Raw genomic sequence first — 26,904 nt, 5'->3', positions numbered from 1 at the left:
TTTGCACTGTATATCAAAGGATGTCGATACAGATCACAATTACCGGGAGAACACTGCGAATCTAAGCAAAAACAGACATTCGTATACCATCCATCAACCTACAAGGACGTTCCAGGTCAACAATCGCGAAGCCAATTCCCAATACGACGTATAACACAAACCACCAAAGAACTAAGAAAAAATATAAAGTACGAAAATAGGACTGCAAAGAGAAGTAATCAACAGTTTGCAGTGATGTTGGCAAGGCGCTAGGTATGTTCTAGGCGATTCAGTGAAATCACTACACAAATCGAGTAACATGCTCGCAATCGAGAACATTGCGAGAACATCCGACCAGAGAAGTAATGTTGGCAGAAAACACTGCGAAAATACAGATCGCTCTCAGTGGCACGGATGGAGGCAAACAGTTTCAATATATGTGATTTCTTATTGCTAGTGGTAGGTGTCGCGACGTGACTTGTGCACTCGCGGGAGGACGGTTAATAAAGACATCTATATACTCCCAGTAATTTGCACATATTGTATAGGCGACTCTCGCTTAGAGAAGCTTTAGCGATTTTGCTATAGCCATGTATGTGTCATGTATATTTAACTATTCAGCCAGTCAGTCGACCAGTGCGAACTTTAAGCACTTTAATCATATACTGATTAGTAATTAAAACACTTATGGCTTTGGAATAAGATCCACACCAAAATACTAGGAGATTCTCGCTAGCTTGTAATACAATTAGGTCCAAATTGCAGTAAAACACTCATCGAGTCTAGTGATACTGCAGCTATTGCAATATGCTATTGTCCTCGATGCTTGTTAAATTATTTTTTTTCAGTCATGAGCGAATGAACGATCACACTAGAATGGCAACTACAGTGACGAGTGATAAATGAAAAGTGAAAAATACTGGCAACTAAAGTATACCATATGCAATGGATACATGACCGATAATTTAAAGTTACGGTAATATGTTTTGTTTACTATGTATGTTTTTGTAATCGGCAAGTGCTACATAACAATATTTATCGCGCAGGGCGAGCTGTATATTTTGGGTGTGACATGTTAGCATTCTTGAGGTGGCTCTTGACGTAAACTGTTTTTGATTCTGGGCATTTCCTCGTGGTTAATTGTGAGTATCAAACCACTCATTACCAAACTATCGCAGACATTACACACACTCGCTTTTCTGCCGTGGTCAGCGAACCAAAGATCCCCATCATGGTGAGTCAGCCGCACAAAGAAGGGTTCGGTTGAACAACATGTCACCGCTATAAGGGAGAGGAAGTGGTGACGATCAGGGCTGAAGTCAGATCTCTGTCACATTCCGCACCGGCTGCTCGGCTTGTCCTTTTGTCCCAGAAGAGAACCTGTTCAGATTTACTTAAGGTAAATCTTTATGTTCCAGAATAGCTTTGATCACGAAATTATTGAGGTAAAGTTTCCTTCCAGAGGAGAAAGAGTGTTGAACAAAAAGGAAAACCATAACTGAATAATTAGCAAGAACTTTGATAAAATGATGTCTATGCCTTAAAGAGGCCATACCGAGCATTTTGACCAAAAATCTATCAGCCTCAATAGTATTTTCGCTAATATTTAAGCATTGCTCAAATAATTATCTTTCACAAAATATCAGCCTCTTGTAACCTTTTCAAATTTATAAAGCAAGTTATGTGTTTGTCAACTTTAAAATCATTTAAACACTATAACTATACACGTACGAGTCTGATATTTGCTGAAAGGCGATAATTTTGATCTATCCGTCACTGATATGCCTCTAAATTTATTTATTTATTTTTTGTGAACACATATTGTCGCCCACGTACTTTGTATCGACTGTTGTCGAGGAGAACTGCAGTTTCCGGACGCAAATCCGCTTGTTTGTTTACAAAAACTGGCGATTTCTATATTATTGGCGAATGCCACTTGTTTTATGGATGTCTTGTATTCAAGAATATCTGATCTAATTACGAGGGCCTGACTTGTGGACGGTGCCAATCAGAGCAAGTCACCTGACCAAACAGACAGTCAGTGATGACCGATGGTCATTCCCTTGGCCTGAGGAATAGGTTATTCCATGAACCACAGAAAATCAGACAGTAAATCAGGGCACAAATGCAACGTGAATGAGAATGTGACCAAAGCCTCAAAACATTTGGAAAACCTATAGAAAGCCATGTTTGTGTAATGAGAATTTACTTGCATATATTTATTTCATATTTGTGTAACGCTATACTCCAGGAGTTCATGAGTGGAGGGAAACGAGATAGCTCGAAGTAGACCAACAACGTTTTGGCAAGTTACAGCCGAACTTTCTCATGTGTGACATACAGTCCTAAATGTTACATGAAAACAAGGCCACAATGATTATGGCCTTCGGAAAAACGAAAAAACTAATCATTTTTCAAGCAAATTTTATAACTTTTAAAAACCCCTTTATTTTTTACATCTTTTCCGCTCGGGTAATGTGATCTCTAAATGGCAAATGGCGTTGGCTGCGTGGACCGGTGTGTTGCATCTAAGGATCATTAATCGAATGAGTGTTTCAGTGTAATATCTGAGCAACACTGAGCTTTTCGAGTCGAATGGTTTTGGTGAAGTGGTTTAGTGTGTTATACGTGATGCCCACTAAATTTCTTGAGTCGAATGGCTTGTTCCCAGACATTTGTGTTGAGTGGTCGTGGGACGTCCAGTCTGAAGTGCACGCCTTGTTCCCAGACATTCATGTTGTGTGGTCGTGTGACGTCCAGTCAGAGGTGCACGTCTTGTTCCCAGACATTTGTGTTTGTGTGGTCGCGTGACGTCCAGTCTAAGTTGCACGTCTTGTTCCCAGACATTTGCGTTGTGTGGTCGTGGGACGTCCAGTCTGAGTTGCGCGTCTTGTTCCCAGACATTCGTGTTTGTGTGGTCGTGTGACGTCCAGTCTGAGGTGCACGTCTTGTTCCCAGACATTCGTGTTTGTGTGGTCGTGTGACGTCCAGTCTAAGATGCACGTCTTGTTCCCAGACATTTGCGTTGTGTGGTCGTGGGACGTCCAGTCTAAGGTGCACGTCTTGTTCCCAGACATTCGTGTTGTGTGGTCGTGTGACGTCCAGTCTAAGGTGCACGTCTTGTTCCCAGACATTTGCGTTGTGTGGTCGTGGGACGTCCAGTCTAAGGTGCACGTCTTGTTCCCAGACATTTGCGTTGTGTGGTCGTGGGACGTCCAGTCTAAGGTGCACGTCTTGTTCCCAGACATTCGTGTTTGTGTGGTCGTGTGACGTCCAGTCTGAGGTGCACATTTACGACCGATTGGTCACAGCAGATCCTTCGCTCTGTTTCTTCATTAGTCTTACAACGTGTTACATTTAACCGAAGTCGAATTACTCACCAAATATTTCATAGTCTACCCTGAATAGAGGAAGGTTTATTCAGTCATGCGTAGGGATAAAGTTCGACTCTACCTCTGGCTGGGTCGACAACAGCTTGATTTCATCGGACCATCAGCCCAGACCCCTGTATTAATCCTTACTGAAATAGTTTTGCCGTCAGTATGGAACCCCAATAAAATAAATAGATGAATGAATAAATATATAAATAAAGGAATATTATATTTGTGTTTAATTGAGTAGCTCTTTGCATGATATGATCAATGTTGCTGAATATATGTCACAAATTTCTTTCTTCACAACACAAAACTTATGAATATTTCTGCGATTCTGACAAGTTATTAACTATAATAAAAACATGTTTTGATCTGATGTCATGTCTCTTTCAGTGATCACGTTCTGCGAGATGATAGATTCTCTACCATGTCACGTGCTCAGTTCAAGACGCTGTGGTATATTGCCGTTTAGCAGAAACCTGTTCATTATTGTCCTGATTAGCATGGCTGTTTGCATACAAGCGAACGCTGAGGTTAGTCTCAACTGACGAACTCTCATTGGAAAACTAGCTTCTTAATATTTCTATATAAATGATAAGCCTATATACACGTACTATAAATCGGTAGTTTACATGGTCGTTGCTTTAGCTTATTTGTATGCAATACAACCCAAATAAAACATATTTCTTAGCTTTTGGAATTGCCGTGTTTGTAAGATAATTGTCTCCGGGTACTAGAGGCACTGTTTCAATCCCAGCTTTGAACAAGCATTTTCCACTTTTGGAGCTTTGTTGTCAGTCAGTTTTATTTTTTTATTTTATATTTGCTTCACGCCGAACTCTGGAATTTTTACTTTCAACTTAGTGGTCATATTTGTGAGTGGAGGAAACCAGAGTTATGAGCGTAAACCACCGACCTATGCCAATTTTTTCACGAATTTTCACAAATGTGCCTAGCGAGTGCTAGACTGCTAGACTGGAGTGTCGTCGACAAGCAGTGAGAGGGCGGGGGAACCTTAGTGGCAATACGCTAAAATAGGCAGTACACTGAGATGGTTATGGAGTTCTCTGTCATCTTACCTTGCCCTGTCCTGTTCTATATTTCAGACGTTGCCAGAGACAAATGAACTTGTGGACGAGGAACTTGGAGAAGTAATTGCTGCTCCCACAGATGATTCCCTGGATCGACTAAAGAGAATCGGTCAAGATGACGGTAAGCAGCCATTCTGCTATTCGCAACGATTTCATTGTATAATCGTGTAATTCTGTTTGCTGTGACCAGGACAATAACGATAATGAACCACTCCCTTCTCCAAACAATGCAGGGGCCTTTTACACGTAATATTCATTAGAGAGCTTTGGCTACACGTGATACTTTAATCTGTTGACATGTTGTTGTTGTATGGATGTAAACAGAGACCAAATACGACGTATACTTTCACGAGGTGTTGCAAAATAAAAGAAAAAAAACGCGGTCAAAGCAGAGGCAGATGGGAAGACTCCATACAATCCATGCATTTATACATCCATTTGTTTTAAAACAAGAAGAACGTTACATTATTCACAATAATGTTAAATGGCAAACTATTTACTTGTGAGTTTTAACTGACGTTTGGTTCTTTTAACTGAATTTAGACATGTCGTCTACTTTATGTAATTTTGGAAGTTCTCATTACTCTCAGAGAAAGTCATTTCCCGTCTTCTGTTTTATGGGTAAAAAATTGCTGACATGGATCATTCATTTATTCATTCTCCGTAAACGTGGGACCGATGACGTCATTACACATTTTCATGACGCTTCACGTTCGCGTTCATGAATGAAAAGAATGTCCCACTCAAAGTTTCAAATGAGTATGTTTTTATTTTGTGATGTTGTATAAGCGAGGTATCGCAGTTCATAGTGAAAAAAAAATCAAATGCGAATCCACGTTAACCAATCCCGAGACCACGCCTGTTTTCACCATGACGTCATGCAAACAGTGAATTGCGTGCTTAACAAACATACTGAATGAGCTGAGGGTTTTGTTTCTGACGACCTCCTAAAAATTCCAGATTAAAAATTGATTTACAGAGTTGGCAAGAAAAAAGTAATGTTGATTCCATCGTCCGAAATAACTATGGTTAAATTCTTTGTTATCTTTTCTTTCAAGAACCTTTACTTACTTCCTTCATATTTGATGTAAATCAGTGGTACATTAAGAACCTCTTTTTGCTGTAATCATAAAAATATATACGGTTCAACATAAACTAGAATTCATCCACTTATTATTTTTACATAACTTGCCAAAAGTCAATGGTTTACTCTAGGTACTCCAGCTTCCTGGGCCCATAAAATTGACCGTCAATCAATCAGTCATATTTATATGTGGTAGGTGAAGACTCGGATCCAGACTGTAGAAATAGAAACGCAGTTACACCTGGACTAAAGGGAGAAAAAGGAGACAGAGGTCCAGTTGGACCAATTGGCCAGAAAGGACAAAGAGGCCCAGTAGGCCCCAGTGGTGAGAAAGGATTCATGGGGCCGTGGGGACTAGATGGTGACAAGGGAGACGTTGGACCCGCGGGCCCACGTGGACATAAAGGAGACAGGGGCTCTATCGGCCCAAAGGGTCAGAAAGGTGAAATTGGCCCAGCTGGACCTATTGGCCCGAAAGGAGACATCGGCCGGGCAGGACCACATGGCCAGAAAGGCGATAAAGGCTCAACTGGACCAGTCGGCCATAAAGGAGACCTAGGTCCCGTTGGGCCAGTTGGTCCAGTTGGAAAACCTGGTCCAGTCGGACAAAATGGCAGGAGAGGAGATATTGGTCCGTGCGGTCCAAAGGGAGATAAGGGAGATAAGGGCCCTATGGGACCATACGGCCAAAAGGGAGACAAGGGTCAAACGGGACTAATCGGTCCAAAAGGGGATGTGGGCCCTCCTGGACCACACGGCAAAAATGGGGGCATCGGACCATCGGGACTGAAAGGACAGAAAGGAGACGTGGGCCCATGTGGTCCAGCAGGTGAGAAAGGAGAGACTGGTTCAACCGGACCGATTGGTCTCACCGGTAGTTTGGGTCCAGTGGGACCTCAAGGCCGAAAAGGAGACATGGGTCCAGTAGGACCAACAGGACAGAAAGGGGATGTTGGGCCAGCTGGACTAAATGGCAAGACAGGGGCCACTGGCCCTATTGGAGCAGCCGGTGATAAAGGAGATATGGGTTCAACCGGACCACGTGGCCAGAAAGGGGATTTGGGACCAGTTGGACCAGTTGGCCAGAAAGGAGACATGGGACCTGCTGGACCACATGGCCAAAGAGGGGATAAAGGACCTCCTGGTTTTGATGGCCAGAAAGGAGATGTTGGTCCATCGGGTCCTACTGGACAGAAAGGCGAAAAAGGCCCTACGGGTGCAGATGGTGAGAAAGGTGATATTGGTCCAGTTGGGCCTATAGGCCAGAAAGGAGATCTCGGTCCAGTAGGACCACAAGGTTTGAAAGGAGATACGGGTCCAGCAGGTCAACACGGCGAGAAAGGAGAGCAAGGCCCAAAGGGACCGGGCGGTCAAAAAGGAGACATTGGTCCTTGCGGACCAGTTGGGGATAAAGGAAATATGGGTTTAACGGGACAAAAAGGACAGAAAGGAGAAATTGGTCCAGCTGGTCAAAATGGCCAGAAAGGAGATATGGGATTAAAAGGTCCCTCTGGTCAAAAGGGGGACGCGGGTCCAGATGGAGAGAAAGGACAAAAAGGGGAAGATGGCCCGGTTGGACCTAGAGGCCCAGAAGGACCAATGGGTCCGGCTGGAGCAAATGGAAATAGAGGAGACAAGGGTCCAGTAGGATTGACCGGTCGCAAGGGAGACATTGGTCCAATGGGACCAACTGGTCAGAAAGGGAGACATTGGCCCAATGGGACCAACAGGACGGACAGGGAACACCGGCTCAGCGGGGAAAAATGGCCAAAAGGGAGATACAGGTCAACCAGGATTACAAGGTCAGAAAGGAGATGTTGGCCCAGCTGGACCCAGGGGCGAGAAAGGCGACCGAGGTCCAAGTGGAATAAACGGGGAGAAAGGAGATATCGGTTCACCTGGACAGAAAGGATCAAAGGGAGAATTGGGCCCAGTTGGTCCGCAGGGTCCGACGGGGAAGCCCCGGCCCAAGTGGCCAAAACGGTCTGAAGGGAGATACTGGGCCACAGGGTCCAACTGGCGCCCAAGGATACAGTGGTCAGATTGGGCAATTGACCAAAAGGTGATAATGGGGCCAGTTGGACTATCTGGACAGAAAGGAGATATGGGATATGCGGGACCACAAGGCCTAAAAGGAGACATCGGCCCAACTGGACCATGTGGGCCGAAAGGCGATATTGGTCCGAGGGGTCCAACTGGTATACAGGAGACGTAGGTCCCGTTGGACAAAAGGGACAGAAAGGAGAAGATGGCAGAACTGGACCAATGGGCCTAACAGGTGACAGAGGCCCAGTTGGACCAGCTGGAAAGAAAGGTGACAGGGGCCCAGTAGGAATAACTGGGCCAAAAGGAGATAAGGTCCCATGGGGTTAGATGGCAAGAAGGAGACGTGGGCCCAGTGGGAGTAGATGGTCAGAAAGGGGATATCGGTCCGACTGGCCCACCTGGTCAAACAGGTTGCAAAGGAGATAAGGTAAGCCAAAGCACATTTATATGTTCCTGCTTACCCTATTATTTATTGAATGAGAGCGCAATGTTTAAAAATCAAAAGCCCTTGATCCTTTTATTTTAGATGAATGGAAAACTTTATTCAACCAAACTGATAACACAGACAGAGTATCCTGACATGAATGTTGAAGTCACATGTTCAGGTAGAGGTCATATACACAAACACAGGCAGAGAGGTAGAGGTAACATACACAAACACAGGCAGAGAGGTAGAGGTCACATACACAAACACAGGCAGAGAGGTAAAGGCCACATACACAAACACAGGCAGAGCGGTAGACGTCACATACACAAACACAGGCAGAGGTAGAGGTTACATATACAAACACAGGCAAACAGGTAGAGGTTACATACACAAACACAGGCAAACAGGTAGAGGTCACATACACACAGGCAGAGGTAGAGGTCACATACACAAACACAGGCAGAGAGGTAGAGGTCACATACACAAACACAGGCAGAGAGGTAAAGGCCACATACACAAACACAGGCAGAGAGGTAGACGTCACATACACAAACACAGGCAGAGAGGTAGACATCACATACACAAACACAGGCAGAGGTAGAGGTTACATACACAAACACAGGCAAACAGGTAGAGGCCACATACACAAACACAGGAAGACGTAGAGGTCACATACATAAACACAGGCAGAGAGGTGGAAGTCACCTACACAAAGACAGGCAGAGAGGTAGAGGACACATACACATACACAGGCAGAGAGGTAGAGGGCACATACACAAACACAGGCAGAGAGGTAAAGGACACATACACAAACACAGGCAGAGAGGTAGAGGTAACATACACACAGGTATAAAGATAGTTTACATACACAAACACACGCAGAGAGGTAGAGAGCATATATCCAAACACAGGCAGAGAGGTAGAGGCCACATACACAAACACAGGCAGAGAGGTAGAGGCCACATGCATAAACACAGGCAGAGAGGAGGAGGTCACATACACAAAGAAAGTCAGAGAGGTAGAGGTCACATACACAAACACAGGCGGAGACGTAGAGTCCACATACACAAACACAGGCAAAGAGGTAGAGGTAACATACACAAACACAGGCAGAGAGGTAAAGGCCAAATACACAAACACAGGCAGAGAGGCAGAGGTAACATACACAAACACAGGCAAAGAGGTAGAGGTCACATATACAAACACAGGCACAGATGGGGAGGTCACATACACACAGGCAGAGAGGTAGAGATCACATACACAAACGCACGCACAGAGGCAGACGGCACATACACAAACACATTCAGAGAGGTAGAGGCCACATACACAAACACAGGCAGAGGTAGTGGTCTTATACACAAACACAGGCAGAGGGGTAGTGGCCACATACACAAACACAGGCAGAGAGGTAGAGGTAACATACACAAACACAGTCAGAGCGAAAGCGGTCACATACACAAACACAGGCAAACAGGTAGAGGCCACATACAAACACAGGCAGAGGTAGAGGTCACATACACAAACACAGGCAAACAGGTAGAGGCCACATACAAACACACGCAGAGGTAGAGGTCACATACACAAACACAGGCAGAGAGGCAGAGGTAACATACACAAACACAGGCTGAGCGAAAGCGGTCACATACACAAACACAGGCAAACAGGTAGAGGCCACATACAAACACAGGCAGAGGTAGATGTCACATACACAAACATAGGCAGAGAGGCAGAGGTAACATACACAAACACAGGCAGAGCGAAAGCGGTCACATACACAAACACAGGCAGAGAGGTAGAGGCCACATACACAAACACAGGCAGAGAGGTAGAGGACACATACACAAACACAGGCAGAGAGGTAGAGGCCACATACACAAACACAGGCAAACAGGTAGAGGCCACATACAAACACAGGCAGAGGTAGAGGTCACATACACAAACACAGGCAGAGAGGTAGAGGTAACATACACAAACACAGGCTGAGCGAAAGCGGTCACATACACAAACACAGGCAAACAGGTAGAGGCCACATACAAACACAGGCAGAGGTAGATGTCACATACACAAACATAGGCAGAGAGGCAGAGGTAACATACACAAACACAGGCAGAGCGAAAGCGGTCACATACACAAACACAGGCAGAGAGGTAGAGGCCACATACACAAAGACAGGCAGAGAGGTAGAGGCCACATGCACAAACACAGGCAGAGAGGTAGACGGCATATATACACAAACACAGGCAGAGAGATGGAGGTCACATATACAAGCACAGGCAGAGAGGAGGAGGTCACATACACAAAGAAAGGCAGAGAGGTAGAGGTCACATACACAAACACAGGCGGAGACGCCTACATACACAAACACAGGCAAAGAGGTAGAGGTAACATACGCAAACACAGGCACAGAGGGGGAGGTCACATACACACAGGCAGAGATGTAGAGATCACATACACAAACGCACGCACAGAGGCAGACGGCACATACACAAACACAGGCCGAGAGGTTGAGGCCACATACACAAACACAGGCAGAGGTAGTCGTCTTATACACAAACACAAGCAGAGAGGTAGTGGCTACATACACAGACACAGGCAAACAGGTAGAGGCCACATACAAACACAGGCAGAGGTAGAGGTCACATACACAAACACAGGCAGAGAGGTAGAGGTAACATACACAAACACAGGCAGAGCGAAAGCGGTCACATACACAAACACAGGCAGAGAGGTAGAGGACACATACACAAACACAGGCAGAGAGGTAGACGTCACATACACAAACACAGGCAGAGCGAAAGCGGTCACATACACAAACACAGGCAGAGAGGTAGTGGTCACATACACAAACACAGGCAGAGAGGTAGACGTCACATACACAAACACAGGCAGAGAGGTAGAGGCCACATACACAAACACAGGCAGAGAGGTAGAGGTTACATACACAAACACAGGCAGAGCGAAAGTGGTCACATACACAAACACAGGCAGAGAGGTAGAGGCCACATACACAAACATAGGCAGAGAGGTAGAGGTCACATACACAAACACAGGCAAACAGGTAGAAGCCACATACAAACACAGGCAGAGGTAGAGGTCACATACACACACACAGGCAGAGAGGTAGAGGTCACATACACAAACACAGGCAGAGAGGTAGAGGCCACATACACAAACACAGGCAGAGGTAGTGGTCTTATACACAAACACAGGCAGAGAGGTAGAGGTCACATACACAAACACAGGCAGAGAGGTAGTGGCTACATACACAAACACAGGCAGAGAGGTAGAAGGCATATATACAAACATAGGCAGAGAGGCAGAGGTAACATACACAAACACAGGCAGAGAGGTAAATGTCACATACACAAACACAGGCAGAGGTAGTGGTCTTATACACAAACACAGGCAGAGAGGTAGAGGCCACATACACAAACACAGGCAGAGAGGTAGAGGCCACATACACAAACATAGGCAGAGAGGTAGAGGTCACATACACAAACACAGGCAAACAGGTAGAAGCCACATACAAACACAGGCAGAGGTAGAGGTCACATACACACACACAGGCAGAGAGGTAGAGGTCACATACACAAACACATTCAGAGAGGTAGAGGCCACATACACAAACACAGGCAGAGGTAGTGGTCTTATACACAAACACAGGCAGAGCGAAAGTGGTCACATACACAAACACAGGCAGAGAGGTAGAGGTCACATACACAAACACAGGCAGAGAGGTAGTGGCTACATACACAAACACAGGCAGAGAGGTAGAAGGCATATATACAAACATAGGCAGAGAGGCAGAGGTAACATACACAAACACAGGCAGAGAGGTAAATGTCACATACGCAAACACCGGCAGAGAGGTAGAGGTCACATACACACAGGCAGAGAGGTAAAGGTCACATACACAAACACAGGCAATTTTTCCAGTTCTCCATTACCTACCTACATTACCTACATTACATATATAAACACAGGCAGTTTTTCCAGTTTTCCATTACCTACCTACACTACCTGAGAATCTAATGATTGCATATTCACAAATTTCAGCTTCCGTTATTTCAACTTATCACTTTGTCATCGAGCCCTACTAACTTACTTTTTAATTCGTCATCACTCTGAAAATCACTCTGACAAGTGGTCACTGTGATAACAGTCTGTGACAACCAGTCACTGTTATAGCAGGCTGTGACAACCTGTAACAGTTTTAACAGCCTGACAAATGATCATTATGATAACAGTCTTTGACAAGCGGCCACTGTGATAACAGTCTGTGACAACCTGTCACTATGATAACAGTCTGTGACAACCAGTCACTGTGATAATTTGTGACAAGTGGTCATTGTGATAACAGTCTGTGACAACCAGTCACTTTGATAACAGTTGGTGATAATTGGTCACTGTGATAACAGTCTGTGAATACCAATCACTTTGATAACAGTTGGCGACAATTGGTCACTGTGACAACAGTCTGTGACAACCAGTCACTGTCATAGCAGGCTGTGACAAGCGGCCACTGTGATAACAGTCCGTAACAGGCGCTCTGTGATAACAGTCTGTGACCAGCAGCCATTTTGATGGCAGCCTGTGACAACCAGTCACTGTGATAATAGTCTGTGACAAGTGGTCACTGTGATAAAGGTCTGACAAATGGTCATTGTGATAATAGTCTGTGACAAGTGGTAACTGTGATAGCAGTCTGTGTCAACCAGTACCTGTGAGAACAGTCTGTGATAACCAGTCACTGTGACAACAGTATGTGACAACCAGTCCCTGCGACAGCAGTCTGTGACAAGCGGCCACTATGATAACAGTTTGTAACAGGCACACTGTGATAACAGTCTGTGACAAGCAGCCATTTTGATGGCAGCCTGTGACAACCAGTCACTGTGATAATAGTCTGTGACAAGTGGTCACTGTGATAAGAGTCTGTGACAAGTGGTCACTGTGATAAGAGTCTGTGACAACCAGTCACTTTGATAACAGTTGGTGATACTTGGTCACTGTGATAACACTCTGTGACAATCAGTCACTGTGATAACAGCCTGTGACAGCCTGTCACTGTGATAACAGTCTGTGACAACCAGTCACTGTGATAATCTGTGACAAGTGGTCGCTGTGATAACAGTCTGTGACATGTGAGTAATGTGATAACAGTCTGTGACAAGTGGTCGCTGTGACATGCGGGCACTGTGATAACAGTTTGAGATAACTGATTACTTCATTACTGTGTGACAGTATTGGACTTGTTATCACTGATATAACAGTCTGGTAAATGGTCACTGTGGTAACAATCTGTGACAAGCGGTCACTGTGATAAGAGACTGTGACAACCAGTCATTGTTATAACAGTGTGTGACAAATGGTCACTTCATTACTGTGATAAATCACAATTAACCCCTTATTCTATGTGATAACAGGCCCTGTCGCTATTCCGTGATGCCAAGTGCATAACTCCTGTCCTGTTTCGACATAAAACTAAAATGTTAATTATTTGCGCAAGCCTTATGTGGCAAAAATGTTTGAGTAGAAAGATAGAAGGAGTTTACTGAAATAACGATAACTGTTGTTAATCCTTTTTCAGGGATCATCACCAGAAGGTAAGTTAAAATTATAAACCTAACTTTATATTTCCAAAGTTTATATTTTCAAAGTTTATATTTTCAAAGTTTATCTTTTAAAAGTTAATATTTTTAAAGTTTATATTTTCAAAGTTTATATTTTCAAAGTACAGTGTATAGCAAATGTAATGCTGAATAAATTTGACTTTTCATTATTAATTGTCTAATTATTAAACGGTCTCATTATTGCACAACATCCAACTTAGAAACATTCCACTATGATCACGTGACGGTGAACTTTCACTGGATGACCTAATGCGACTACACTCAAAAATTAATCTGTTAATTGTAACACAAAGTCTGGTGTCCAAGTTATACTAGAATGTATTTAGCTATTGCAGCAGAATGTGCTGTTAAATGTAACACACATAATCTATGAATTCAACATAAAAATTCTATGAGACTAACAGGATATTATGTGGAATATGACACAGTATAATGTTAAAATAACAGAATACATTCCAGCATCACTCAGACAACAGACTTTCTGAGGTTTTTTTAGTGTAGCCTGTAACTGGGCCGGACTAGTTACGACACTAAAGGAAGTCAACGGATCGTCTACAAAGAAGCGAAAAAGAACTTTTACATGAAGGTGGTCTTTCGTTGAAAATATGCCTAGATATTGAGTTGACGTGTAGCAGAATCTAGGCAGAAATCCTTGTGCTTTTCATAAAGACTCAGAAAACCCCTGCTTCACCGTGAACATTGCTGTAAAGACGACTGTGTTAAAGACAAATATGCCACAGAGTGCTTTTTGACTGTTAAAGAGAAATAATTCAAATTCATATTCCAGTCCAGCTGTATTGTTAATAGACACACGACTATTCACCTTTAACAACTCTTTTTTTCCTTTGAAGTTGGCGGCAGTGTGTACACTCGCTGGGGGAAGACAGTTTGTCCACGTCACTCGGATACCTTATACACAGGTAAGATTATCTGAATCTAGGCCTCCAAACAGACGATCATATAACGGCCGACAATCAAAATGGACGATATTCAAATCCGTGTGCAATTCGTGTACCGTCCTAGTTGCCTTCTGATTGCAGCTGTTCCTACGTCCAACCTGGTGATCTAATTCAATACGACGCATATATAGTCCCAAGCTCCGAGTTAGGCGGATAAAATTACCAAGCAGTGCTCTAAAAGAGACCTCAAAAACTACAACTTAATAGACCACTTAAAACTATACATCAGTATACTTCATTTATTTTTTTTTAGATTTGTGTGAAAATAGTGAATTCAAATAATTGAATTCTAAGGTGAGCTTTATGGACCATACTGTCAGAGGTTAGGAACTCTGACGTAACAAGAGTTTTTCAATCCTATCACGACACTGAATGTTGAAATAACTCTTTTTAATCATGAGTGAAAGATTGCTGAAATGTTCCTAAAAATTCCTTCCCTCTGGTGAAGACAAAAAAACTTGATGTGAAGTCAGAGTTCCTAGATGCCGTCAGTATCGTCTTTTCTGTTCCAAGTAGCAGCTATCGTTTGCTGTCCTCGTCTGTGACGTCATGCTAGCCGCGATGCATCTTCGTTGCTGTGGCTTCTACCAATACGGCAACTTAGTCAGTTCATTCAACTCGCATGATGCAGCCTTACTTGGGAGACCTGTAGCCCATTGCGGCTATTGGGGTAATTTATAATTTAAACAGTCAGTTACTAAAGTATGATATGATCTTCTACAGGTGTGATGGGAGGGTCCCACTTCTCTCACTCCGGATCTGGCGGCAACCATCTCTGTCTTCCCCACAATCCCCAGTGGAATGACACGTGCGCTGGATTCCAGTCTAACTCGTACATTTACGGGACGGAGTTTCGAGTGAACCCCGCGAATAACCTGTTCGGCTCTACGGTAGGAAATCCGCATAACCGGGACGTGCAATGCGCTGTCTGTTACAGCCCGAACAGACCAAGTCACGTGATGATCCCAGCTCGTCTGCAGTGTCCATACGGGTGGACCGTGGAGTATATGGGGTTTCTAATGTCCGCACATCACGAACATCAAAAATCCGAGTACCTGTGCATGGATCAGCAGCCCGATTCTACTTTCGGTCCCGCAGCAAATATGTATGGAAACCGGCTGTACCAAGTGGAGGCCGTCTGTGGGTCACTACCGTGTCCCAAATATCGTCACGGATACGAACTTACGTGCGTTGTTTGCACGAAATAAATTCATTGAAATTGATGATTGAATAGCTCTACGGGGCTATATTTATGTAGAGTCACAGCCGTACATGCAAGCACTGACTTACCCTGCACGCTTTGGTTCTGAGTGTGCTGCCCGAAACTAAATGATGTTGTTCGCTGTAAGACATGGTTGTCCGTAATCCTTGTGCATTTCTGTGTCCGATGTAAGTCAGTCTAGGAATATGTTTCGCGTTGCAAGCTTGGACTGGACCAAAAATTTTCCGTGTAGACAAGCACTATCTATCATTTACGCGAGATGTTTGAAATTTTCGTATAATCAACATCTCCATTTCCCAATATGGAGCTTTACTCGGAAAAAGCAGGAAGCTTAGTCGACTGTCTCCGAACTTTGTCGAGAGATCATCCGGGACATTCAAACAGTAATAAACTCATGAGCCGTGTTAGCTATGCAAATGGAGATGTTTTGGTCTAGTGCATGTTTGCAAGGTGAAGCCTATCTTCCATACATTGGACGCAAAGTGGACAGGGATTGCGGATAACCAAGTCATACGGTGGACAAGAGTGTGTTAAGGGGAGGCCTCCGAGGCCTGGTGGTTAGCGGGCATGTGAAGCGCCTCTCACCAAAGCGATCGTTGTGAGTTCAAGTTCATCTCATGCTGGTTTCCTTTTTGGTCATCCGTGGCAAGGCCTGACAGCAACCGGATGGTCGTGGGTTTCCTCCGGCTCTCCTCGGTTTCCTCCCACCATATTGTTGAGTAATAAATGGATATATCGAGGACCGCACTCTCGGTACGAAGGAGTGCTGCGTAAGTCAGCAGTGTTTTACATAAATATAGCACCATAGAGCTAATGGCTGGAATACTTTTCTATCTTTGTACGAGAAGACCATGTTTTTACCTCAAAATTCCATACATGTACAATTTTGTAAAGATCACTTCGAAAGATCGTGATTGTAAAATATTTGGAAAATAAAAAGCCAACAAGTATGCTTGTTTTCTAGGGGTTAAAGAGGTTATACCTGAGATTTTTGCCAAGAAATTCACATTCGCTAATCAAATCACATATTCTGTGTTTCCCAAGAGTAGCTCAAATTTCTAGAGAATTATAGAGAAAAGCTTATTCTGAAAAGTTACAATGCCATCTGCATAGTGAATTTTAGGAGCTTTATTGCCGAGCGACAAGCGAGGCTGATATTTTGTGAAAGGTAACTATTTAGCAAAAGTTCACTTGAATTTGCGCTGATCGATTTATTGCCAACTAAATATCTCACCGGTATAAAGCCTTTTAAACTTTTGCGTTAGACATTGTATTGTACTGATAAAGTGTTTTTATTTCATTTGTTAATTACATTGGTGTTGTGCACCGTGCTGAATGCATATGAAGGAGTTCTGGAAAATCGGTTCAAGAGGAAAATGGGTGGTTTCCGAGGAAAACATCCTGATAGGCCACCACAATAATGAGACTACAACTGTCTCGGATACTCCAGTGAACTATTTACATCTGTCGCAAACCGCTGTATGGACTGACTAGGTAAATTTGAGCCATCTTGACAATGTTTCAAGTAAAAGATTTTGAACAATTAACTAAGAATACAGTTTGTTTACGTTGCCGGCGTTATGACGTCAGCACAGAACAGCTTACTATGTAGAATGTACACATCCTACTCCATGGCTCACAGCTATATAGGCCCTTCATTTACAACCGTTCATCCAGTATGAATTCTCACACTATTCAGTTTTGTTGTATGTGTAATTTCTTCCGCCCATTTTAGCAACTCGTAGAAATATTCGATGCAGCATTTTGAAACAATATCTCACTCACGAAAACCAAGTTATTTCTCAAACAAAGTCTACATTGTAGCTGATACACATTGCTTTTTAATCGACATAAATTGAAGAAATAAGACAAACGTCATTTGAAAACAATGTTTACGAAAAGGATTAGACATGGTATAAACTTCAGAAAATAATTTCAAAGCTGTAAATTTTCATACAAAAGTAGAGAATATATGATCAAAATCTGAGGGCATTGCTTCTATTCCAAATACATTTGTACTTACATTCAATTGTGTATACTTGAAGGTTGGATGGGTTTTTCTTAGGTTAGTACAAAATCACCGGAATCACCACGTGTCTCATTTCTCAAAGCGATTTCTTAGGATATTTTAAGCGATAGAATTGTTAGCAAAATACATACTATGGTTGTCAAAATTAGATTGAATAGACATTTTTACTTATGATATTATATAATATATCTCAGACTGCATAAAGCTATACTGGATTCCTGTTTAACGACACAGTTAAGGATATAGTACCAGAAGTGTAGGACAAAAGTCAGTGTGGTGGTGGACGTTTTTAACTTTTGATAGTTTCATAACATTTGTTCTTCTACGCTTATTTCCGACTGTATCAGATGTCACGCTCGCGTGCAATAACAATTCTTTAATACATAATATGGCTTATAAAATCACAGAAAATCCTGCCTCGCTGATGTTCGTATCGCCGTGACCAGTCTTCCCAAACTGACTCACAGCTGAAATGCAGAAAGACTTCCTTCTAAATCTTCCGTGCACTGGATCCATAATAAACAACGTAAAACAAAGTCGAAGAAGAGTTTAGAGCAGTCAAGAAAATTTCAAAATTGGTTGTCCCTATTCCTCGTGTGGCGGAAATATGAAATTCTTTGCTTCTGGGTTGTATACCGCCACTGACAGTAAATACGTCTACGTTGTAGAAATCCAAAACCACTCGCTGCATAGGAATTCTTTCTTTCGCGGTTGTTTGACGCCACAGGCATTACAACAGATGGTAAGCGCCCAAATAACACGGCGCAAAGGACATTCTTCGCTTAGTGCTTGTTTAATTTATCGCTACAGCAGCTTTCAACTACCGGTAAGCACATGGGCCGATGGGCCATGGCATCTTTCCTACAAGAACAACGTTCACCTGTGGGGAAGACAACATGAGAGGTTTAATACTGATTGTAGTGTAATTGTAGATGGGGGTCAAACACTGTTAAATATTACATCTGCAGATAAATGTGATATTATGCAAAACGAACTATATACTTTTCACCGAATTATTAGTCCGCATAAAGTTGTAAACAAATATGTAAACAATAATACTTCATAAGATATCTGTAAGTTTGTCCAGGCTCACAAGTTTAAGACTTAACTGATAGTGTTTTGTCCTATAACTTGCCAATCTCGAAAAACAAGTGCACTTTGCCGCACACTCTTTATTGTCCACTTTGCATTAACACTTTACATTCTATTTCGCTCCAAAAACATTTTTATAGATGATATTCACATCTTCAACTTTGACTTAAGTCGGATTTACCATTAATATCAACCTTACCTGGGTTGCTTTTGTACACCTTTTGATCGGAATCCATGGAACACTGCCTTGAATGGGCTGACAAGTTTTACGAGCACTGATCTCCGCAAAAGAATGTACAACCAGGGATCGAGAAGTTGTTTGACACTGGCCAGCCGGATAGACAGCAGGTCGGCCCGAGGGTTGACAGCTCCCGTCGTCAGGTTTATCAGAATCTGGGCCTTGAAAGCGATTGAAACATAGCCAAACCTTGACAACAGCTTCCAGTCCAATCAAGATTTGCATCAACGAAATAAACAACTCATTAGCAGGCTCAGTGTCTGGCGAGGTACAACTTGAAAGGTGTGAGATCGGGCCAAACTATCGACACCCGATGTCGGCAATTTCTCTATACTGTTTATAACTTCTTAAGATTTTTCTGGTACACTGAGTCTCCGAAGGCTGTTGTCGGTGTTATATGTTTTCATTCTGATAATAAATAGTACACGGAAATTCTTTTAAAGCTGCGATTAGTGATCTTGTGCGAATGGTGCACTTCCGCGCGATGGAACAACATGGAGTTCCTTTGTTTTGAATGCTCTCTGCAAAAATCATCTTCAGAAAGTTTGTCCCAAAGGCGACATGGAATATTTCATACCCGAGGTTTGCTTACTATTGTAGCTGCTTGAAGCTTGCTCATTACATTATTTCGATTATTGGTTTATATATTTATTTCATTGTTATTTTTTTCCATACTTCTCCTTGAATGATAGTGATCAGGCAAACAGGTGCCCCTGGAAATCAGTGCACCTCTCCGGGCACCTGATAGATCAGCTGAAGTTCTTCCGACACAGCGAGTGTTGGATTTGAACCCTACTGTTAGACCATAAATGAAGCTGACACACACGTAAAATAAAACGATACGAATGCTTTTAACTGAGCTCAAAAATGCTAAAGTTGACGATCATTGCTATTTAATGACTGACATTTTCTAATTGGTACCTAATAAAAGCATACATACGTTTAGTGGCATCCAACAGCAGACAAACACCAGAGTGACAGCGCAGAGAAACCACACCATCTGGGTCTCCATCTGCACTTGAAATAAACTCTTCTGTCGGCCGCTGACAGCACACGAAGCCAAAGCGCGTTTTTCTTTCTTCATCCCGATCAGAGCCATTACTACGGCGATGTTGCACAGTACAATACCAGCGATGACGACGATGTTAAATATGGCGTACATGAAGGCATATACAGAGTCACTGATGGATTCATTGTGGAAGTTAAAAAAACACCACGTTCCAGGAAATTGCAATTCGTAACAGCCGATTCCAAGTAAAGGTAAAGTAGAAAAAGCTATCACAAAGATCCAACATACAGCAAAAATGCATTTGGCTTTAGTCACTGTAACTTTTCGGGTATAAAGATAAGGGAATCTCAAGGCTAGAAGTCTTTCCAATGACAGGCATCCGACAAAGAGCGGGATGACCATTCCGAAGCCAGTCAAAACGAACGCGCTCATCTGACACACGGGTCTTCCCCCAAGCCACTTGAGATTGTTCGCGTAGACTATGATAGGAATCGGTGCTGTTAGTAGGTAGCTGAAGAGATTGGACCACGCTTGACCCATGAGTAAGAAGAAGTAAGGTGTCTTCCGGATCTCCATCTTGCTGGTGTAGAGAACAATCAGGGATACGAGGTTTCCCAGCACACCGGTAAGTGTCATGACGATGGGCGAAGCTATCCCGACACCTGGGCCGCTAGCCACAGTGACATTCAGAAATTCAGTGATCATGCTTGCAATGTTTCTCGTTTTTCGTTTGCCCTGAAGGGCTGTTCGTATGTTTGCAAAGATGCTGATCAGGTATTTTGCATCGACAACTTCTCCAGCTATATGTCAGTCAAACGAACACGAAATAGCACAGCCTCTGGCTTCACCCTGGATGTTTATGCGTTGGGACCAGTTTGGTTTATGATCAACCTCCTTCCGTTGGCCTGTCTAGTCACGTGTTTTATATTTATCATCTGAGGCAAAAGTGAGTCGTTTTGTCATCATACGGATGTAATCATCATCCACAGAGACCGTTGAATCGTATACTCATTCATATGACTCTCATATTCAGAGTCATCACATCCCTGTGCTGTTAAATCAGGTACCTGAAACAAGACAACACGTGGTTGTATTATACGCAGTATTATCGCTGTTGATTGTTACTACATATAAGGTCATATAGGGTCCATCGTTCCTAAACATGTAATACCGCATTTTGTGCAATTTAAGTCAGGCTCAGCAATGAGAAGATCAGCAACTGTTACTTCTACGATGATAGCAATTATAAAAAAAACTGTGTGCGTTAGCGATAAATCCTTCCACACGCTAGGTCAACAATTTGCTAACATGTAAATGTAGCCCGGTAGAGTTGAACTGATTTGGATCAATCCGTGAGTTGGAACGGGGTTGTTGTTTGAACACCAATCTCCTATAAAACCATGACAAAGGCTCGGTTATTATGATCTACGAGGGAAAACAGCACGCCATTAAATTAAGGGTGAGTGTAATTTGACCTGCCGACCCCTATTGCGCAATGTCTACGGGTTAGCGTCAACACGAAAGGTCTCCCAGTACAGTCAAAGTTACGGTAGAACAAGTAATAACGTATATGTGTACAATGAGGTACAAATACAATGGAAACCTAAATATAAACATAAATAAATATATTTAGCTGAATAAGTTCCTCGTACATTGTTGTTGTTCTTATTTACATTTTTCGTAACTACATATGTTCATTGGTTTAAACTGTATTTTATTTCCATTTAGAAAATAGAATTAGCGAACAGACAGGGCCTTTATTAGCGCTTAATTCCCTACAACAACAAATATTGCTCGGATTGTGTAAACACAAGGACAAAGTTACTGTTATAGTAAAAGCAACGCACAGGGACTTAGCTATACACATATAACTGTGATACACAAGTACATGCAATTACAAGCTGGATTATATGACGTGAACGCTTTTCGGTGTGTCTATATTCATCCCATAAATGTGACCCTGGACATTTGATAGAGAAAGTGGGATAAATATCATATCCCAGATTTCGTCAGTAATATGGGGAGAGCTACTTGACTGACTCACAGAAGTTCATTCATAAAAATCAGCCCTTCAAAAGCTGGCCTGGGACCCCCATTAATTTTCCATAAGCGACAATGTTAACGTCTAGCGCTGTAGCTCAGTCCCAAACATTCCGTGGCCAATCAGCTTTGGTGCATACCTGGCCCAGCCTGTGAGAAAGAAGCCATAAAAATCTTGACATAGGTTGACCGTCAAAATCTGGACCTTTCCATGCCGGCAGCTGGGAGGCGTGCCTAGCAACGCCAAGGGGACGTCACTCGCAGCCTCATCACTACCTCACACCTTGTGTCCTCTCGCCCGAATTTCAAACTTTCATCAATAAAGCTCATACCTCCTCAAAGTTTAGACAGTTTCCAGCATTTTAATACCAAGCATGCACCTGTGCACCAAAAATGGACGCCTGGGAGCAAAAAAGACTTTATACCCTAAAATTCACAGAACTACAATCGTCCCTACCGCAAAACGGAAGTTGTAATGGGGGTCTGTGTCCAGCTACACACTGACCGAACTACTTTTTTACAGCGTGATTTTGTCGTCTGCATTTCTGGGACAAAATCATGGCGGAACAACTGAAAGTCAGAGATATTGCTTCCGTAAACAGTCGCGGAGAATGTAATATACTAAATATTGGCGAAAGGTGAGTACAAGTAGGAGAATCCGGTACTGGTTACATAGCTGAACTTTCACCTCGCTGATTATGTAAAATCGCACCATCAACAACACCATGCAGCGTCATCACCCGAGGCCACACCTTTGGACCGTATTGGTACAGGTGGGAAGGAGTTATACGAGTTTCCAGTTGGACACAAAAACATACAGTCTGTCAACAATTATAGCTCAACTTCGGAAAGCCAGCACCGTGAAATATCGAACATTCGCAGCTCCAATGTCGGTTCTTCCCACCCTCGTCCGTTTACTTCAGCCAACGCATTAACCACAAATAACACCCGTCAAAAGCTTGCCTGTACTAGTTCATCTTCTTGCATCCAACATCGGAGATGGAAATCAGGTCACCAATCCTCGGGGGCCGATCTCTGGTGGAGTCTTCAACATCCATATCCACAACCAAAGTAAAAACGACGAATATCCATCCGCTGAATATCGCCGCATCACGGTAATCCAGTTCTCACAATCATACGAAGAAATGTAGACTGTGCTCACACTTGCCTTTTATAAGGCGCATAAAATTTCAACTGTGAGCTGAGACACATGCACGTGCTGCACTCCTGACTGCTCTACCCACGACTTCTCGGAGTTTTTCCTTGAACAAACTCGCAAACTGTTTATAAACAATTGTTTGCTGCTTTGTTTTCATGTACACAGATGATACTTTAGAAACTTGTGTGGCTATTGTTTTATCTTTCGTATAAATGTTGGGCTTTGTTCTCAGGACGAATGACGTCACATACTTAAATTTCTCCGCACTGCTGCACGTGTCTGTGTAGGCAGAGAAACAAGACAAAATATTCTCCCTGATTTTAAATATAATTTTGTATATTTTTTGCGATTTTCCATTATTGGGAGAAACAGACTCCAATTCCTGACACATGACCTTGAGTCAAAGGCTCGAAAAACACGAATGTTTTTAACTCTCCTTTAATAAATTTGATACTAGAGGGTCACGAGTCGGAGATCCTCTATTTATGACACATACGTTTTAATAGTTAAGATACATGTATAAGGCTATTGTTTATATATATTCACAGAATGAAATATATATACTTTTGTATGCACTCACCTTTCTGAAGTCTAAAGAAATTTATTATTTTCCAAGTTTAATCCCTTTAGACTGAACAGCCTATATTCCTTTGCTGGCCCTTTCGCTCAGAGCATTGATATTGACGAGGTGATATGGACGGAGCGATAAGGCCCCAGGCTCACATTATTTGGATCGCGGCTTTAATTTCATGAGACAAGTGCGTGGCAAAATACACGTGGTTAACGTATGCAATTGGGTTTCCTTCACGAATCCATCACTACCGTCGTATAAGTGAATGAAACGGGAGTAAACAAATCAAATATCAAATAAATAAATGAAAGAATGAATGAATGAGTAACCTACTGCTTATAAGGGTTGCTGTACATTCGTCGACAAGTTTCCTCGGTAACCTATGACGTTTTTATACACAGTGTCTTTGTTCTCAGTCTGTAATACAAATGCACTTGGCATACCTAGAGGTATAGAGTCAGAAATTCGAACTACATAAGCAATACCCTTGAAAACTATGCAGGTCGGTTTCACGGTAACTCGGTGCCCTTAGAGTTGACGTTTTTGTGTATAATTTGCGTTAATTGTTCTATTGTGGTTACTGTACTCACTTTATAAAGCCCACACTTGTTTTAACACGCCCTCGTTCGAAAACGGAAGCCCCCACAGCCAGTGACTGCCAGTAGTGACTGCCAGTGGTCTGGATAAGTTGTGAACTCAGGCTTATAAAATTAAGTGTTAAAGGGCTTATTGAGGGCTGGATCAGCAGTTCAACAATTCAGTATACATTAGTGCCGTACTGCACGGCTTACAAGGGAAGAGACTATAATAAGACGTTGAATTATTTGTATAAAATCGTTTTAATGTCAAGCGTAAATGGTTCAAAATAATTACATTGTAATCTGTACCTCTCCCCACCTTCGTGACGAGTCATACAAACGACTGGCTAACACTGTGCGCAAAATAGGGGCACTCCCGAAGTCAGATTTAATCAAAATTGTTCTGGTATTTATTTATTTATTTATTTATTTATTTACTTACTTACTTACTTACTTATTTATTTATTTATTTATTTATTTATTTATTTATTGGGAGAAAATAACGCCGTACTCTGAAAGTGTTAAATCCACAACTCGAAGATTTATAGCTTGAGGAAACACGAGTGCACTCAGTAAATCACCGCCCCTCGTCCGCTACCTGACAACCATCATCACTAGAAGCTGCAGCCGATACAATGGGAACACGTTTTAAGCCTACGAATTCATCGGCATAAGAGGGTTGATCGGCTGTAGTGAATGGCTTATTGATCATGCAGTATAGGCTTCTTCGCTTATGCTTGTATCAATCGGAGGCAATTGGTGCGTTTTCATCACTTTTCCCAAACGACATTGGGTAAATACCAAGCATAGACACAATACAAAGGGTATTTGGTAAAACACCAAGCATACATACAGTACAAAGGGCATTGGGTAAAACACCAAGCATGCATACAGTACAAAGGGCATTGGGTAAAACACCAAGCATACATACAGTACAAAGGGCATTGGGTAAAACACCAAGCATATATACAGTACAAAGGGCATTGGGTAAAACACCAAGCATGCATACAGTACAAAGGGCATTGGGTAAAACACCAAGTATACATACAGTACAAAGGGCATTGGGTAAAACACCAAGCATGCATACAGTACAAAGGGCATTGGGTAAAACACCAAGCATACATATAGTACAAAGGGCATTGGGTAAAACACCAAGCATATATACAGTACAAAGGGCATTGGGTAAAACATCAAGCATACATACAGTACAAAGGGCATTGGGTAAAACACCAAGCATACATACAATACAAAGGGCATTGGGTAAAACACCAAGCATACATACAATACAAAGGGCATTGGGTAAAACACCAAGAAAACATACAATACAAAGGGCATTGGGTAAAACATCAAGCATACATACCGTACAAAGGACATTGTATAAAACACCAAGCATACATACAGTACAAAGGACATAGGATAAAACACCAATCATGCATACAGTACAAAGGATATTGTCTAAAACACCAATGCTTACGTGCAGTACAAAGGATATTGAGCATTTCGGAGGGGGAAGGGCTATTACTTAGTGTGATTTTGCGGGACAATGTATTGATTTTAACACAACATTACATCTAGATGAATTTAACTTCAAACAATTACAGAATGTATGCTAAACTATATTCTATTTCATATCTGACCTATTGTAAACAATAAAGCCATCTTAGACACCTCTTCGTCATCTCCCAAATGACATAAAGGTGGTTCTGATTTTGTACTAAGAATAAGCCAAATACATGGTACGAGGTTTTTATATATAATTAAAGACGCACAGCACAGAGAGTAAAGCCAAAGGAGCGACAGAACTGTGGTACATGTCAAATTCTCACAGGTAACCGGTGAAATACGGCCTCTTGTACATCTACCGTAGTCAGATTTTTATTCTAACTGTTCGTGTAAATGCGTAAATATTAGGCTCAGCAGTTTACACGCCTAGCCCCTTGGTACAATGGATTAAGCAGAATTAGGTTCATGACAATGACATTTCACTTACGACAACGGTCGTGTAAAGGTAAGGCAACCGAGAGGAGAGCGGAGTAAACCACTGACCCTCGCTAGATACAGCCTGATAAACGTCTTGACTTAAGGCCGCAGCGAAACGAGGAGCCTCATCCAACTAAGCAGTGTTAAAACCTTACAGAGTAAACAAACACTTTCTGAGAAAATATGATTGACCAATTTTGCTAATAAAATCTTTGAAAACCAGCCGTACTAAAATTATACGCAGAAAACATACCGGTACCAAAAAAACCAAACGCAATAATATGGCACTAATGAGGTGCCTTTAGTCTCCCAATGGCGACACGGGCAGATGTCGAATTGATCATTGCTCTCTTAAGAAAGAGTATCCACGTATGTTACAAGACTGACAACAAA

At 42.5% G+C, this 26,904-nt stretch overlaps 3 protein-coding genes across 3 annotated transcripts; 2 read left to right on the top strand and 1 right to left on the bottom strand.

Annotated features, from left to right (window-relative positions):
- The first annotated feature begins 1,269 nt into the window (after positions 1-1,269).
- On the top strand, positions 1,270-7,594 carry LOC135469863 (collagen alpha-1(I) chain-like). The gene is given in 7 exon segments (XM_064748485.1): positions 1,270-1,378; positions 3,747-3,886; positions 4,460-4,565; positions 5,725-6,261; positions 6,307-7,237; positions 7,239-7,487; positions 7,489-7,594. Coding segments are annotated over 6 exon segments (2,052 nt in total). The 5' UTR covers positions 1,270-1,378; positions 3,747-3,763.
- A 91-nt stretch (positions 7,595-7,685) lies between these two features.
- LOC135469861 (short-chain collagen C4-like) lies at positions 7,686-15,801 on the top strand. The gene is made up of 4 exons (XM_064748484.1): positions 7,686-7,856; positions 13,592-13,607; positions 14,486-14,554; positions 15,317-15,801. Exons 1-4 carry the CDS (start codon positions 7,686-7,688, stop codon positions 15,799-15,801), a joined length of 741 nt encoding a protein of 246 aa, XP_064604554.1.
- A 2,919-nt stretch (positions 15,802-18,720) lies between these two features.
- LOC135469860 (prostaglandin E2 receptor EP4 subtype-like) lies at positions 18,721-20,888 on the bottom strand. The gene is made up of 3 exons (XM_064748483.1): positions 20,115-20,888; positions 19,136-19,335; positions 18,721-18,724 (listed from the first exon to the last, which is right to left on the bottom strand). Exons 1-3 carry the CDS (start codon positions 20,886-20,888, stop codon positions 18,721-18,723), a joined length of 978 nt encoding a protein of 325 aa, XP_064604553.1.
- Positions 20,889-26,904: the final 6,016 nt, after the last annotated feature.

The sequence above is a fragment of the Liolophura sinensis genome, chromosome 7 (genome assembly GCF_032854445.1).
Source record: "Liolophura sinensis isolate JHLJ2023 chromosome 7, CUHK_Ljap_v2, whole genome shotgun sequence".
Classification (NCBI taxonomy): domain Eukaryota; kingdom Metazoa; phylum Mollusca; class Polyplacophora; order Chitonida; family Chitonidae; genus Liolophura; species Liolophura sinensis.
Note: the sequence above shows the minus strand (reverse complement) of the source record. Positions and strands in the feature narration are given on the sequence as shown.

Excerpts from the sequence above, each read along its gene's own strand:
- LOC135469860 (XM_064748483.1), bottom strand. The coding sequence starts at position 20,888 with ATGATCACTGAATTTCTGAATGTCACTGTGGCTAGCGGCCCAGGTGTC. Across the intron at positions 19,336-20,114 it reads GCTGTTGGATGCCACTAAAC|GCCCAGATTCTGATAAACCT; the intron begins GTATGTATGCTT and ends ATCGCTTTCAAG.
- LOC135469861 (XM_064748484.1), top strand. The coding sequence starts at position 7,686 with ATGTGGGCCGAAAGGCGATATTGGTCCGAGGGGTCCAACTGGTATACA. Across the intron at positions 14,555-15,316 it reads CTCGGATACCTTATACACAG|GTGTGATGGGAGGGTCCCAC; the intron begins GTAAGATTATCT and ends GATCTTCTACAG.